At 39.8% G+C, this 17,627-nt stretch overlaps 1 protein-coding gene across 1 annotated transcript in view; it reads left to right on the top strand.

Annotated features, from left to right (window-relative positions):
• Positions 1 to 17,627, top strand: part of papss1 (3'-phosphoadenosine 5'-phosphosulfate synthase 1) — an 84,444-nt gene that overhangs the window by 12,669 nt on the left and 54,148 nt on the right. The window contains exon 2 of the mRNA XM_069925759.1: positions 13,429 to 13,543. Within this exon, the coding sequence (XP_069781860.1) occupies positions 13,429 to 13,543 (115 nt within the window). The remainder of the gene's footprint in view (positions 1 to 13,428; positions 13,544 to 17,627) is intronic.

Genomic DNA, 17,627 nt, shown 5'->3' with positions numbered 1-17,627 from the left:
TTGCAAAGGACTAATGATAGATTCTTTTCAGATTCTTTCTGCTGATCCACAAAGCTTCCATTAGTTCAATTTGTACTATAGGGTTGCTTGGTCACATTCCACAGATCTTGATTATCAGAGTAAATATAGAATTACTTCCTCCTTCCCTTCTCCACCCCCATAAATCCTACATCAACAATTTAGTTATGAATTATAGTCTTATTTGAAAAGTCATGATCATTCTTGCAGTACTGTATTTCATTATCAATCGGAACAATTATGAACCATAACACAAGTTACTTAAGCATCATGTTGATCCCTTCTGAGATTAATTTCATTGCATAAGTAATTTGAACATGTAATTATTCCTCTTGAGACTATTCCCCTCCCATTATTACTTTCTTGTTTTACACATTGTGTCATTAACAATTTTAATGTAGTAAATCTTCTTGTGTAAATCTAGTCATTGTTGATGTAAAAAAAAAACACTAGAGGAACTCAAATGGCCAGACAACATCTGTGGAGGGAAAAATAGTCAATATTTTTGAAACATTGCATCATGTCAAAGGGGAGATAATCCGTTTAAAGAAGTGAAGGGAAAGGGCGAGGCAGGAGAAGACATGTGATAGGTGAATTCATTGAGGTGTGTTTGGTAGGTGGGTAAAGCCAGTTGGGGATGGGAAAGGTGGAGATAGCACCAAAGACAAGGAGGTAATGTGGAGGTAACAAAGGGCTGCAGATTATGGAACCTGTTAGGAAAGGAAGGTGATGAGTGGATAAGGATAGGATGGCGATCAGCTGGGAACAGCAGGGGAAGGGGACAAAGGAGCTACTGGGTGGAGTATGTAGGTGATGGGCAAGTTGTTCCAGGTGGGAGAAGGGTAAGAAACAGTAATGGTGGCTGGGGTGAGGGTTGAGATTTGGAGAGAATGATGTGTGTGACTATCCAAGAGGAATATGAGATGCTGTTCATTTAGTTTGCATTTGACCTCAGCTACCCTGAGTATGAAGGAGCCAAAGACAAATCGGTTGGTGTGGGCATAGGGAGGGAGTTTAAATATCTTGCAACTGTGAACATCAGATGGCTATTGCACAGGTGTTCTGAAAAATGTCACCTAGTCTGCACTTTTCACTGATGTAAAGGAGGCCACCTCACTGAATGCATTAGGAAAAGTTGCACCTGAATCTCTACCTCATCTGGAATGGTTATTTAGGTCTCTGAATGGAGGTGATGGAGAGGTGTAGGAGCAGCATTGCATCTCTTACATTTGCAGGGTTAATGCCTGGGAACGGGGAGAAATAACAAATCAGGAGATACAGAAAGCAGAATGGGTTGGGGAGGGGAAATGGGTTCGTGTTGTAGCTAGTGGAAATGTCAAAGAATGATGATCTGGATATGGAGGCTGATTGGGTAAATGGAGAGGACAGAGTTAACTCTATCTCTGTTCTGTCTTGGGAGAGGTGGAGTGAGAATAGAAGTGTGTGAAATGGGGGAGATGGAGGTAAATCATCATTCACTGGAGCGATTTGTGAAAAAAGACAGGAAAAGGAGCGATATCTTTTGCCTTGACTGTTACATGTGGTAGCAGGAGATAAAGAAGGAAAAAGTAATAATTGTTGTCCTGGTGCTCCCAAGCAACAGACTGCACACTCCAGAGACCATAGAACAATGCCACCCACCCCCCCCCCCACCCCCCGGCCCCCAACAGAATTAGTGTATTGCAAGTAAATAGCAACAAAACTGCTATCTGCAGAGTGAAAAAATGACTTGAGCAAAAGTCGTTATCAAATCCAAAATATCCAACTTTATCCTCTAGGATAGCATATATTGCCTGGTATTAGATTTAAGATATTCAGTAGAGTAACAAATGCTCCTTGTCCTTTTTGCATTTTGTGCAGAACATTTTTGCTTCTTGGCTTTTCCTAAATTCTAGAGGATTGAGAATTTGTCTGGTGTATTTATTAGCGAATGTCAGAAAATATCAGTGATGAGCAGCCTTGGATGATCTATAATTTATTCCATTTCTACACTGGTCAGGCTGAAACTGACCTCTCCATAAATTCCATTCATTCTGACAGATTCTACAAATACCAACTTGAAATCAGACCACTTGCAGTCACTGCTTCCCACTTGATTCCAAGTTGATCTTTCAACTTCATTCACCTCCAAAACATTCCCATGCATTAACCCATCACCACTGGAATTCTCATCTTATCCCATTCTCAATTTTTATTGGCATTTCCAAGTTTTTTTTAACCCAAATCTTGTTTTGCATCCATCAGTCCATTTCAACATTATGATGCACTTACTTCACTTTGGCTCATCACTCGTCTGGCTGACGTACATTGTAACCCATTTTCTCAGTGCAGCAAATTTAAGATTCTCATCCTTATGCTTAAATACATGATGTATCTAAGAATGAGGGTGACTTAATAAGTCTCTTTCACACTAGGACCTTATCCAGTTAAAGGGCCAGTGTGAACGCTCAGGAATCGGCTTGCAGGTGTCAAATTACCCTGGGGATGGACCACCTAGGTAGGGTGTATCATTGCCGCGGTCATCTGATGTCTGCGTGCCAATTAGTCCAGCGTGAAAGGGACACGGACTGGATTATCCAGGGACAAAGTAATGACGTGTTGATGACATTTTTTCATGAGTGGAGGAACGTGAAGGAGACAAAAGATTAAAAAGGTGTAAACTTTGTATTCAATTTACTAAATCCTGATCAATGTATTAAGATCTTGTATTTAAACAAAATGAATCATGCCTAATTATAACATATATTATAACATTATATTAAGTATTATGTACAGCACAATATGAGCCCTTCAGCCTCTGGTGTTGTGCCAACCTATATAAACCTTTTTAAATTTATAAAGGATCGTGGGAAAGTGGTAGTGGAAATAAAACACATAGGCACACAATTTCTAAAGACTGTGGGAAAGTCGCAGAGAGAGACAATGATGGCGGACCTGCCCTCCTAGAGTTCCGTGCATCAGAGAAAGGGCTGCATGCATGGAGCACTCATGGAGGAGTTTCTCTGCCGCATGCAATACTGGGCAGGTCCGCCATATCTCTCTCTCTCTCTCTCTCTCAGATTTTCCCACAGTCTTTATAAATTGTGCGCCTACGTGTTTTATTCCCACTACCACTTTTCCATGGACATTTATAAAGGTTTATATTAGGTCGGCACAACAACAGAGGCTGAATCATACTGTTATAATTAGGCATGATTAATTTTGTTTAAATATAACATCATAATTAGTGGATGAGCATCTCGGACGCACTGGTAGAGGATAGGCGCCCCTCTCCCTGGCGATGGCTGGTGTTGAATGGAATGCAACTTCGAACTTCTGCATGCCATCTATCCATTCCTAAATAAATATCCGATTTCCAAGTTATAGCAGTACATTTTCTAAATATTGCCAAAGCATTTTGAACAAATTTTACTTGATACATATTCCATTTTAATTTAGGTTTAATTCATCTAACATCTCCCAGTAAAAATAACATTGGATCCTGTGGGAATCTTACTCCAGGTATTCGTTCTACTAAATTACCCAAGTCAAACCATAAAAGTTTAATTGTGGAACGCTACCAAGTCAAATGCAAAAAATTACCAACTTCTTGTCCACATCTAAAACATAAATCTGAATAAATATAATTCATATTATTCAACTTTTGTGGTGTTAAATATAACTGATGAATAAAATTATATTGAACTAACTGATATCTCACATTTATTGTACTTTTCATACTCTCTCTACATATCTGAATCCATCTACATTCATCTATTTGCTTATTTAAATCTACCTCCTATTTATGTCTTGATTTATGAACTCCTTCTTTTCGAGCTGCCTTTTTTAATAATTTATACATCTCTAAAATAAATCTCTTTACATCACTATTACATAATAATAATTCTGCTTCTGTAAAACAGCTTCTTTAACTAGTTCATTGAGCGGCCAATTTACAGGTTAGGCCATGGCAGCTTTCTTGAACAGCATATTACTGAACTTACAGAGAAACATGCATTTTTAGATCAAGTTCTGTGCACTGAGACATAAAAATTGATGATCTTGTCGTTAGAATCATCTCGGAAAGAGGGAGAACTGTATGATTAAATTTCTCTTGCAAATGGAAAGTGCAATCGTTTGATCTAAAGCCAGTGTATTATACCTAAACAAGGGAGACTACAACAGAGGAGTTGACCAGCATAGGTTGGGAACATAGGCTACTTTGTGGGAAGGTTGAACAGTGGAAGATTTCCTAAGATTTTCACAGTGGTCAACAAAAGTACATTCTAGTTAAAAATAAGAATAATAGGGTGGCAAGAGACAGCCTTGGATAAGGAAATTAAAAAAAACCTCATGCATACAAAGTCACCAAGAGCTATGGAAATCTGAAAGATTGGAATAAAGTATGAAGGAATCACTAAAGAAAGCAATAAAAAGGAAGAGAAAATAAATAATGAAACAAGCAGAAAATTTGAAAACCAATAGTATAAGTTTATTATTATACAAAGTGTTAAAGGTTTGTTGGAAGATAGAAGGGGGAATGAATATTGGCCGAGGCCATGAACAACTGTTTAGTATTAATCTTCATGGTGGAAGAAACGTCTAACATGCCAAAGATGGATGTTATGGATGCTACGGGAGGTGGGTACCTTGATGCGATCACTATCATTTAAAAAATAGCTGAGCAAACAAGTGAGTCTAAAGATAGATGAATCCCCTTGTCCTGATGAAATACCTCCCAGGGTACTATATAGTAGAGGTGTTTGTGATAATTTACGAATACTTTCAAGACTCTTGGCAGGTCCTGACACATAGAAAGACAGAAGATGTCTCAACATCTGTTAAGAAAAGCTGCAGATAGAAGAGAGGTAACGATAGGCCAATTAGCTTAGTGTCTGCAGTCAGAAAAATGCTGAAGCTATCATTAAGTCAGAAATATGAGACACTTGGATAGAAATTGTTCCATCAGGCAAAGACAGCATGAATTCTGGAAGGGCAGGTTGTATTTGATAAATTTGCTAGAGTTCATTGAGGATATCATGAGTGCCAAGGATAAGGAGGTACAGATAGAAGTTTTATACAGTTAAATCCCTGTCATCTGGAATATCCACCTATTTACCTCTTGCCTGTGGAACTATGTTCCTCCCTCTTCCCCTCATCATTTTGTTCCAGTGCCTGTCTACATTTTGCTCATACCTTGATGAAGGGCTCAAGCCCAAAATGTTCGTTATGTTTCTTTATCTTTGCAAGATATAAAGTACGTTTGTCCAGCTGAATTTCACCAGCTTTGTGTTTGTACTTGATAACTGCAAATGTGGTTACTGCACAATTTCAACTTTAACTGAGAAAAGGGTACTTATAGTTTTTCAAGATAATTTCCAGGAACTAAAATCCAAGGACGACTTAAAGAACATGATAAGTTTTGAAGGACAATGATTAGAATTCCTCGATGTATTTAATTTGAAGCTAAAAGTGTGACAGGTGAAATGGAATAGTACAGAATTTAAAATATGAACAGACCATTCTGTCCACCGGTTCTTTGTAAGCACTTATGATCCAATGGAGCCTCCTGTTTAATGCTTGCTCTCTCTAATCCTAATTAGAGTAAAACTCTTAGTATTTGACACATATGGGGTGAAGTGCCAGTTGATGAAGTAGACAAAGACGATGTGGTTGAACAATAATCATGGCTTTTATTAGCAGAAACTCATGGTACAATAATGAAAGACAATAGATGCATATACAGTTATATCCAAGGGGAATGTCCTTAACAGTAGAGATAATGCACAGCCAATGTTAGTAGAGCAAGGCTTGCCAGAGGGGAGACAGGCAGCTTGGCAGACATTCACCACATGGGGATTGGTAGATGCCAGATATGTGAATTTTCAAGTTGCTTGAGATTGTGTGTTGCATGATTGGTGAACTAACAGCATGGCGCACAAATTTTAAGCCTGTACTTTTTACCTATTTTCCACAATTTTTTTTGCCAATTGCTTGATAGTGCCAGTTGCTTGAATCCTGGATAACAGGGGTTTTCCTATTGACCACCACCCAGATCATAGCCCTTTATACCCTTCCCATCCATGTACCTATCCAATCTTCTCTTAAATGTCAAAATCAAACCAGCATCCACCACCTCTGCTGGCAGCTTGTTCTACACTCTCACCACCCATTGAAGACTTTCCCCCTAATTTTTCCCTTAAACATTTCACCTTTCACCCTAAACCCAAGCCCTATAGTTACTGTCTCTCTCTCTCCCAACTTCAGTGGAAAAAAAGCCTGCTTGCATTTACCCAATTTATAAACCTCATAATTTTATGTACCTAATATCCTCTCATTCTCTGATGCTCCAGGCAACAAAGTTTATTCAACTTTTCCCTATAACCTGGCTTTTCAAGTCCCAGCAACATTCTTGTAAATTTTTTTCTGTGCTCTTTCAATTTTATTAATTCTTTCCTGTAGGCAGGTGACCAAAATACTCCAACTTTGACCTTTCCAATGTCTTGCACAAATTCAATGTAACATCACAACGCCTGTACTCAGTACTTTGATTGAAGGCCAATGTGGCAAAAACTTTATTGTAAGTCCTACCTTGGTTCATCCTCACAAAGTGAAGCACCTCACATTTGATCACCTTAATTTTATTTGCCATTTTACAGTCTATTTTTCCAGCTGGTCCGGATCCTACTGCAAGGTTTGAGACCCTTCCTTGTTGTCCATTACTCCCCAGTTTTCATGTCATCTGCATATTTGCTAATCCAATGAACTATATGATCATCTAGACCATTGATATAGATGACATACAACAATGGACCAGCACCGATTACTATAGCACACCACTAGTCACAGGCTTCCAGTCAGTGAAGCATTCCTCCTCTGGTATTCTCTGGTTTCTCACACAAAGGCAATGTCTAATCCAGTTTACTACCTCATCCTGGATGCCAAGCATCTGAATCTTCTTGACCAACCACCTATGTGGGACTTTGTCAAAGATCCATGTAGACAATACCACAACCTTTCCTTCATTAACGTTCCTGATAGTCTATATTCATCCAGTTGTATATGTACAGGTGATAATAAGCCTACCATGCATAAAGCAATGTTGACTGTCCCTAATCAGTCCCTCCCTACCTAAATCTCTTAGGATACCTTCCAACAATTTACCAACTTCTGATGTCATACTCACCAGCCTATAATTTCTTTGATTATTTTAGAGCCTTTCTTAAACAATAGAACACCACTCGCTATTTTCTTGCTCCTCACCCATGGCAAAGGATGTTTTCGATACCTCTTTTAGGGCCTATACATGCTTAGCATGAGCCTCCCTCAAGATCTGAGAGAATACCTTTTCAGGCCCTGGTGATTTGCCCTCCTTTATTTGCCCCAAGACAACAAGCACCCCTCTTCTATAATCTGTAAAGAGTCCATGACTTCACTGCTCTTTTGCCTCACTTCTAAGGGTTCTGTTTCAGTCTCCCAAATAATTACAGATGCAAAAAAATACAATTTAGCATCTCCCTCATCTCTTTCAGCTCCATGCATAGATAACCACTCTGATCTGCAAGATGATCAATTTTGTTTCTCACAATCCTTTGCTCTTAATATATCTATTAAAGCCTTTGGATTTTCCTTCACATTGTTTGCCAGAAAAGCTTAGACTTTTTTTTAATCTCTCCTGACTTCCTTCTTAAGTGTTTCTTGCATTTCTTGTACTCAATTACTTAATGTGCTCCTTGCTGCCTATACCTGCTCTGCCCTTCTTTTCTTAAACAGGGTACTAATCGCTTTTGAAAACCAAGGGTTTTTAAATACTTGTTAGACTAGCCTTTAATTCTGACAGGAACATACAATCTCTGCCCTTTCAAAATTTGACTTTGAAGGCCTCACACATATAAAGCACACCTTTTCCAGAAAACAACTTGTGCCAATCCACACTTGCCAGATCCTTACTGATTCCATCAAAATTGGCCTTTCTCCAATTTAGAACCTCCATCTGAGAGCTAGACCTGAACTATTCCATGCTTTCAATAACAATCTTGAAAGTAATGGCATTATGATCACTAGATCCAGTGTTTTCATTCATGCATTTCCATCACCCGTTCCATCTTGTCTCCTAACAGTAGAACCAGTATTGCATTCTCTCCAGTGGTACCTCTATATATTGTAACGATTTGTGTTAACCTTTAATTTAATATTAACTATATTTCTTGTATATAAAAATGTCTTAGTAAAGTAAATTATAGAGTTAAAATATTGTATCTGTATTCTTAGTAAGTTAGCTCTGGGTTGGTACAGGGTCACTCACATTTATAGAGAACCATTGTTTTCAGAAAAGAGTGTTCATTCTTGGAGTTGCAGCATCTTGGACAGACAGAACTAATGGATTTCAAGTGGGTCTTAATTATTCAAGAACTGCTAAGGAAGCCATCTGTTTTTAAACTAAAACCACTTAAGCCTCTTGAAAAGAGATGAGGTCAGAGGTTGTTATCGATATGGAGTGGTTTTGAAAAAGGATCAGAATTTTGATAGAAATAAAACTGATAGTCATGTGGGTTCCAAGAATTGAGAATGACCTTGTTCGTGATATAACTGTCACATGATTTAGAGAAATATATTTTCAAATTCAGATATATTGAGCTCAGATTTGGAAGAATTCAACTTGGAGAGTACAGAAGTCAAAACTCCTGTGACATGGGTTGAAACCTTGTGAAACACAGGGTTAAGTTACAGTAACTAGAATTGGTGTGTGTGTTACTCCTGAGAAAAGGGGAACAGAATCAGTGGCTTCTGAAATAAGGAAGACCACTTCACTGTCTCTTTGGAAAAAAGAGGAGAGAATTCTACTGGGTCTATTTTTGTGTTTGGCCACTTTGTTTAACTCTTGTCTGGGATTGTGAATTTATCATGGAAGAAAATAGCCACCTTGTGAATAAAGAAGCCTGAAGACATAATGTTTAAAAGCACTTTACAAATATTTCTGAATTGAGAATTTAAGACCTTCAAGCAAGACTAAAATGATGCTGAACTTTTAAAGATTGACTTTTCAGAGTGGGACTTTGAATTATACGTGCATGCGCGTGCACACACTCTTGCGTTTGTGCACAGTGGGGTTAAGTTTATAGTTAAGTAAGTTTAGAGATAAGTAAGAAATGTTATGTTGTTAATTGTTTAATTAAAAAAATAAAATTTTGAATTTTACCATTATCTGGTGAATTTTCCATTGCTGTTCTTGTGTTAATGCTAATAAAGTCCATTTAGTCCCAGAAATAATTGAAAGAGTTGTTGGTTCTTAACAATATCGATTAAAGAAACTTTTCTGAATACATTTGACAAACTGTTACCCATTCAGCCCTTAACAGAATGGGAGCCCCAGTCAATATGTCGAAAGTTAGTGTCACTTAACATCATAACCTTGTATTTCTTGCGGCTGTCTGATATCTCTCTACAAATATGCTCCTTCAATTTCTGTTTATTATTGGATGGTCTATAATATAATCTCATTAACATCATCATCTCTTTTTCATTCTTCATTTCCACCCATATAGCTTTAGTAGATGACCCCTCCAGTCTGTCCTATCTGAGCACTTCAGTGATTTTTTTCCTGATGAGGAATACCACCCTTCTCCCTTTGCATCAGCAAGAACAGTTGCACCAGTGTCTCTGTTGTGAAGACCTATTGCTCAGCAGAGATAGAGTACCTCCTGGTGAAATGCAGACCCTTCTATCTGCCCAGGGAATTCTCGACCATGCTGATTGCCGCAATCTACATTCCATGAAGGAGCTTTACGGTGCTATCTGTGAAGCACAAACTTCCCACCCTGACTGCCGTGATTGTGGCTGGCAACTTCATTCACGCCACCAGAGGAGAGAACACCCTGGAGTGAGTGTACACCAACATCTCTGGGGCATGCAAGGCTACACCTTGCTCCCACCTTGGTTACTTGAAGCACATATCTGTCTTGCTAACCTAGGTTTACCACTGGCAGTTCACAGGGAGATCAAGACATGACCGGGAAGGGGCTACAGCAGCACTGCAAGACTGCTTTTAGACCATGAAGTTGAGCTGTTTCAGGGAGATGGCCACCTACAACAATCATGTAAACTTAGAGGAGTGCACAAGCTCAGTGACTGACTCCATCAGCAAGTGCATTGAGGATGTCACCAAGATTAAATGTTTCACAACCAGGACTAACCAGAAACCATGGTTGGATGCAGAGGTCTGGGCCATTTTCAAAGTTCGTGATGCTTCCTTCAGGATAGGGTGTAAGATGACACTAAGATCAGCCAGGGCTGAACTCTCCCCGTGTAATCCAGAAGGAAAAGTGAGGGTATGCATAGATAGCTGTGCAACACCAGCAAAACGAGGCATGTGTGGCAAGGGATCAAGACTATGATGGATCACAAGTAAACCTCACAAATTAAGGACAATGGCGCCCTCCCTTCCAGACAGATTGAATGCCTTCTATGCATGGTTTGATGAGAAGAACAGATGATGCCAAAGAAAGCTTCACGAGTCCCTGATGAACAAGACCCCTGAATAGCTGCGGCTGAGATGAGGAGAACCCTATCCAAGGTGAGCTCACACAAGGCAGTGGGTCCAGTCAACATACCTAATTGTGTACTGAAGGACTGCACGGACCACTTATCGGAGCTCTTCAATGGCATCTTGATCACCTCAAAGCAGCATTCCATCATTCCTGCAGCCACCATCATCCTGATACCCAAGATGGGGACAATAACAGGCCACAATGACTACTGCCCTGTGGCACTAGTCTCCACCATTATGAAATACTTTGAGAATATGGTGATGGAATGCATCAAAGCATACATCCCAGAGACACTGGATCCATTTAATTTTGCCGATAGATGAAACTGTTCCACAGACAATGTTATAGCCTTTTCATTTCACTCTGTCCTAGCCAACCTGGAGAATGATGCCTCGTATGCCAGGCTTCTGTTCATTGACTTCACCTTGGAATTTAATATAATCATGCCCCCTAGGCTGGTGGAGAAACTGTCCTCACTGGAACTCAACACCTCTCTCTGTAATTGGATCCTGGATTTCCTAACTGAAAGACCACAGTCTGTCCGGGTCAGAAGCAAAATATTGAGCACTGGCTGACCTCAGAATTTTGTGCTCACTCCAATCCTATTCACGCTATTAGCCCAAGACTACATCACCAGATCCATCTTCAACAGTGTCATCAAGTTTGCAGATGGCATAACTGTAGTTGGCCTCTTTAGCAACAACAATGAGCCCCATTACAGAGAAGAGGTGGAAAACTCGTGAAATGGTGTGAGAATAACAACCTGAGTCTCAATGTGGATAAGACAATGAAGATAATCATGGACTTTGGGAGGATCAGGAATGACCACCCTCCTCTAAGCATGAACATCTCTGTAGTAGAGAGAGTGGAAAGCACCGTTTCTTGAAGTTCACTTAACGAGTGACCTATCTTGGACACTCAACATCTCCTCACTTGTCAGGAAGGCACACAGTGACTGCACTTCCTGACAAGACAGAAGCAGCCAAGGGTACTGGCCACCATTATGTCAACTTTTTGTAGGAGCTCTATTGAGAGCATCCTGGCCAGCTGCATCACAGTGGGGTACGGTTGCTGCAGAGGAATGCATTGGAGGTCAATGCACAGGACCATAAAAGTGACAGAGGATCTCTGAAGTCTCTTTCCCCACAACCCCCCCCCCCCCCATCTCCTGGGATCGTTGTCTGAAGAGGGTGCGCAATATCATTGATGATCCCTTCTACCCTGCACACAGCATCTTTCAGCTTCTCTCATTGGGGAAGAGATATAGGAGTATCAGAACCAGCACCACCAGGATGAGAAACAGCTTCTTCCCACGGGCAGTGAGAATGCTGAATAACCAAAGGGAGTGCTCACACTAACCATCCGAGACTTTCATTCAAACAAAGCAACATTTATTTATTTATTTTTAAGGATATAATACTTGTCTTCATATATATTATGTGTCTGTATGTTTTGCATCGAGGACTGTACTTGTACAGTCAGATGACAGTAAACAACTTCTCTATCATGTCTAAAACAATGATAGCCCTGGAACATTGAGCTGCCATTCATCCAACTGTTTTACTAATCGTCATAATGTCGTAACTCCACATGCTATTCCATGCTCCAAATTCTTCAGCCCTTCCTACCATACTCTGCATTTAAATAAAAGCAACTTAGAGCATCATGCCTCATCCCTTCTATTTCTTTGTTTGCTGGTCTAACAACATTTTTTTTTCACAACCATTATTATCTACTCTGGAGCTCTGGTTCCTATCTAGTTTAAACTCCTGAGAGAAGCACGAGCAAATCTTCCTGCAAGGATGTTGGTTCTCCCTCCAGTTCTAATGCTATCTGCCCAGCTGGGAGAGTGCTCAATGATCCAAAAATCTGAAGCCCTCCTATCTGCACAAGCTCATTAGCCATGTATTGTATTATCCTCCAATTTTTAGCCTCACTAGTACGTGGCTGGGGTACTAATCCAGAGATCACACAGAACTCTGGAGGTCCTTTTCTTTAATCTAGCACAAAACTCCCTGAGCTCACTTTGCAGGATTTTGTCACACTTCTTACACATGTTATTGGACCCTATATAGACCATGACATTTAGCTGTTCACCCTCCCTCTTGAGAATGCTATGGAGTATCAGAGACATCCCTGACTCTGGCACCTGGGAGGCCACAGACCTGTTGGGAGTCTCAATCTCATCCACAGATTCTCCTTTCTGTTCCACTAACCAATGAATTCCTTATCACTACAGCTTGTCTCTTCTCCCCCTTCCCTTCTGAACCAAAGGGCCAGACACCGTACCAGAGACCTGACTGCTGTGGTTTGTCCTTGGTAGGTTGTCCCCCTTAACAGAATCCAAAACAGTATACTGTACTAGTAATTGAGGGAAATGGGCACAGAGGTACCCTGCAATGACTACCAATTTAGTCTGTCTGATGGTCACCCAGCTACCTGGCCCCTACCTCTTAGTTGTCTCTGCCTCCCTGCAACTCCTGTCTTATCATCCTCTCTGCCTGCTGAATGATTTGGAGTTCATCCAGTTCCATCTCCCAAATGTGTCTATAAGGAGCTGGAGCTGGGTGCACTTCTTGTAGATGTATTCATCAGGGTCACTGATTTCTGACATTCTATAAGCAAAGCATACCACTATCTTAGAGACCATTCCCACTGCTCACCCTGAAATAAAACCTTACCTACTCTTATTTTTGCTGACTGACTTTTACCAAAAGGGCTGGTGTCACTGTCAGCATGAGAACCGCTCCTTCAGCCTTTACTCATGTTTGCCCCTTTTGAATATCATGCAGCTGTGAGTGCGAATTGTGCTGTGTTTGATTTTCTCTCTATGAAATAACATAATCATTAGGGTACTTTCATTTCTCATTGGCACATTTTACAGGGCAAACAGAGGGCAACTAATGTGACCTTTCAGGCTCACCACGTCAGCAGGAACAAACGTGGACAAGTTGTAGGAACCAGAGGTGGCTTTCGTGGGTGCACTGTCTGGCTCACAGGTAATCTTCCTTTGATCTGTCGTTAAATACCGGTTGGAGTTCTGTTAAACTTTACAACTTTGCAAATTGGGTGTATTGTCATGAATACATCATGAAATTTGTTGTTTTGCGGCAGCAGTATTGTGAAGAACAAGGAGCAAAATTACTATAAATTACAATTTTGTAAATACAAGATTTAAAAGAAAAAAAGTGAGATAGTGTCGATAAAGTTCATTGACTGTTCACAAATCTGATGGCGGAAGGGAAGAAGCTGTTTTTTGTGTATCTTTAGGCTCCTGTACCTCCTTCCTGATGGTAGCAGTGAGAAAAGGGCATGGACTGTGTGGTGAGGATCCTTGATGATATAAACTGCTTTCTTGAGGAACCACCTCTTAAGGGATATCCTTGATGGAGTGAAGACTAATGCCCATGATGGCACAGGCCAAATTTACACATTCTGTAGCCTGTTCCTGACAGTGAAGCAACATTACCCACCTCTTCCCTGAATGCAATTAAAAAAACTTGTATATCTTCCTTGCCATCCTCCTATTCACACCCTAATTAAGCTCCAACTTGCCTAAATGTCAGAATTTGCTTTCAGTTTGGGTTCCAAACCTTTTTATTCAAATTGGATTTCTTTTCCATTCTTGTACCATTTTCATTACTTCTGGAATGTTGTCACCTCTGTGAACTCACTGGGTTCAATCCTGATTTTTGCTGCTGGCAATGTAGAGTTGGCACATTCTCCCTGTATATTCTCTGTGTTAGTTTGCTCTGGTTTCCTTCTGCATCTCCAAGGTGATGAGCAGTACAAAAATCTGGTGCAAATGGGTGAAAATCAGATGCAAATAAGTGGGGAAATGGAAGTGATATCAGTGTGTTCTGAAAATCAATGTAGTCTTGATTGGCTGAATTGCCTCTTTTAAAAGGAAATAAATAAATGTATTTAAAAGTCCTCAATTCTTTTCAGATCTATGATCAGTTACTGACACTGTGCTGTTCCTTGCAATAGTAGATGTGACAGAATTGTGGCATTTTTTACATTCAGGAGAATGTGGAGACCCTAATTAGAATCCATTAGCCAATTAAAAGTATAATTAACTGAATTTAAAAAAAAATGGAATAGAAGGTTAATATCAAAAATAGCACTGTATTCTCATCAAAAATTATTTGGCCCAACAAAATCTCTAAAGGAAGAAAATCTGTTCAAGTTCAGGTTTATTGTTACATGTACCAAGATTTTTTTTGCAAGCAGCTAGACATCTCTTGCATAGTACAGCAAGCTGGACACAGTACAGTGTTACAGAGAGAGAGAGAGATCAGTTGGTACAGAGCAAAGGTAATATAACTGATAGGAAACTTTCAATGATGAATCTGTAGAAGTTGTTGAGGACTGGAGGTGACGTGCAAACTTCTGAAGTGTTGGTGTACATTCTTGCCCATTGACAGACCAGGACATCCCACTGGCAATGAGTACTCCTTGGAACTTAGAGCTGTCCACTACCTCTTATCTCCACCTCATCACTGTTGATGCAGATGGAGAGTGAGCTTCACTCCTTTTCCGGAAGTCTATGACCAGGTCCTTGGTCTTGTTGACATTGAAGGACAGGTGTGGTCCTGGCACCATGCCGTCAGTCCTTCTATCTCTTTCCTATACTTGGACTTGCCAGTGTTAAAGATACTGTCTATGATAGTGGTGTCATCCACAAATTTATAAATGGAGATGGAATGGTGTTTGGTTATGGCTGTAGAGGCACTCAGCAGTCTGGACAAAATACTGAATGGTGCTTGATCCAATCTAATGTGCACACACATCTCTTGTGAAAATGTTGCATCCAGTGAAAGCCTCCACTTTGCTTTCAAATTTCTTTCACTTCTGCCAGTGCAACAGTCCACAAATGATGTGGAGGTCTTGGGTGGCTGACTTCAGTCATTTGGCAGTTCTGGCTGTCGAAGATGTATACCATTGTCTTTAAATATTTCTAATATTAAGACAGAGTGACAGAATTTTACAGCACCAAAATGGACCCTTCAGCCCAACTTGTCCTTGCCAACCATGTTGCCTCCCTAAGCTAGTCCTATTTGACCCATATCCTTCCCTAAATCTTCCCTGGCTAATTATTTGTCTAAAGCAGTGGTTCTCAACCTTTATCTTTCCACTCACATACCACTTTAAGTATTCCCTATGCCATCGGTGCTCTGTGATTAGTAAGGGATTGCTTAAGGTGGTATGTGGGTGGAAAGAAAAAAGTTTGAAAACCATTGTTTTAATCGTATCTAATTGTCTCATTATGTGCACGGTTTCAGAACTCCAAAGGAAATGGGCCAATGACAGTTTTTTTCAAGCAAAATATTTTAGTAACAGTTGGGTCTAGAGCAGTGATTCTTAACCTTCCCTTTCCACCCACATACCACCTTAAGCAATCCCTTTCTAATCACAGAGCACCAATAGCATAAAGATTATTTAAAGTGGTATGTGAGGAGAAATAAAAAGGTTGAGAACCAAAACTAAGCAATGGCCTAGCCTGGGTGCATTTGAGATTTAACAGGTATACTCTGTTATTTGTATTGCTCACAGCAGCCCCCCAAAAAAGTTCAAGTTTGCTAGCTCATTGCCTCATATGGTAAATTCTTTATCTCAATAAACATTATGAAGAACATTGTTAAAGCAATACTATAGCAAAGTTCATACTTGTAGTTCATGGTATTCTGGTATTTGCAAGATACTATACAATGATAATGGAGATATTAACTACTCACAGACACTTCCTTTCATTGTTACGAGCCCAAAGGACCCCAAATTCCAGCAGCAATAGATATTCACCAAGACAAGTGGTTTTTAAAACAAAAGTTATTTTTAATCAAGTTTAAACATGACAACGGAATCAAACTTCAAATTATCTCTGTACTTAACCTACCCAAATTAACCTCCTCCTAATTCTAAGCGCATGTGTATGCAATGTGTGTGTAAATCTAAGAAAAGTTCTTTGGTTCACAGTTCAGTCTCACTTCTCCTTCTTCCAAGTTCTCTAGATGCAGAAAATTCTTATACTGTGCACAGAATTTAACATGTATAAAGTTCACCAGGCTTTGGTGATCAAAAGGTTCTTAGGGTTTGCAGAGAGAGATTTGTTGTTCCAGGATTTCCACAACTGAGGTACCACCATTAGTCGCCTCCAGGTCTCGCTGATGAAACTTTCCCCATCAGGGTTTTCCAGATAGTAGCCTCTTTCTTTCAGGCCATCATAGAGTTCATTTTTGCTCTTATTCCAAGAGAAACATCAGACAGACAGCACTCCAGCCCTCCACTGCTCTGGAACTTTCTTTCAGTTTCCACCAGCTTCCTGGCTTGCACTGTTCAGCTGCTTTTCAGTGTCACACACACTGGCTGAGAGAGCTTGTCACTTCTCTCTCTCTCTCTCTCTCTCTCTCTCTCTCTCTCTCTCTCGCTCTCTCTCTCTCTCCAATTGAGACTGCCAGAAAGCCCATGTGACTCCCACTTGGCAAAACCCCCATCTTCTTCAGCAAACAACAGGAGTTCTTCTCCTTGGTCAAGATGTTGTCTTAGATAAACAAAACCCAGGAGTTACCTTTCTGTGAGCACTTTACAGAACAGTACTTGTAGCCAGTTTGTCTCCTCCAAAACAATGGTCTTTCATTTTATGACGTCAGTTCAATTAGCACCTACTTATGAAATGTGCATCATATTCTCCAGATATCTTGCAATGTTATTGAATATGAATTCTTCAGTCTTTCAAATAAGATGTGTCTATGTATGTAACCCACTAATCTTACCAAAATCCTCCCAAAATTATAATCCATTAAACCTCCCTTTCTTTAAAGGAATTTCAACTTTGAGTTAAAATTCAGTAATAACTAAACTGTCTTTAAAACCACTAAAAATATAACGATTCACAATATATACACGTTATAATAAAATAACAATGTTGAGAGCATTTTATACATGATCAATTTTAACATCTCGACAAACAATCCGCTATAATATTATTTGAACCTCTGATATGAATAATTTGCAGATTATCAAACTCCAGTTTAACAATTTTCTGTTCTTGTTCTTCATTTTATTCAAAAACACCAGAGGATT

Source organism: Narcine bancroftii, chromosome 3 (assembly GCF_036971445.1).
Source record: "Narcine bancroftii isolate sNarBan1 chromosome 3, sNarBan1.hap1, whole genome shotgun sequence".
Lineage (NCBI taxonomy): Eukaryota > Metazoa > Chordata > Chondrichthyes > Torpediniformes > Narcinidae > Narcine > Narcine bancroftii.
This window is presented reverse-complemented; position numbering and strand designations above follow the sequence as displayed.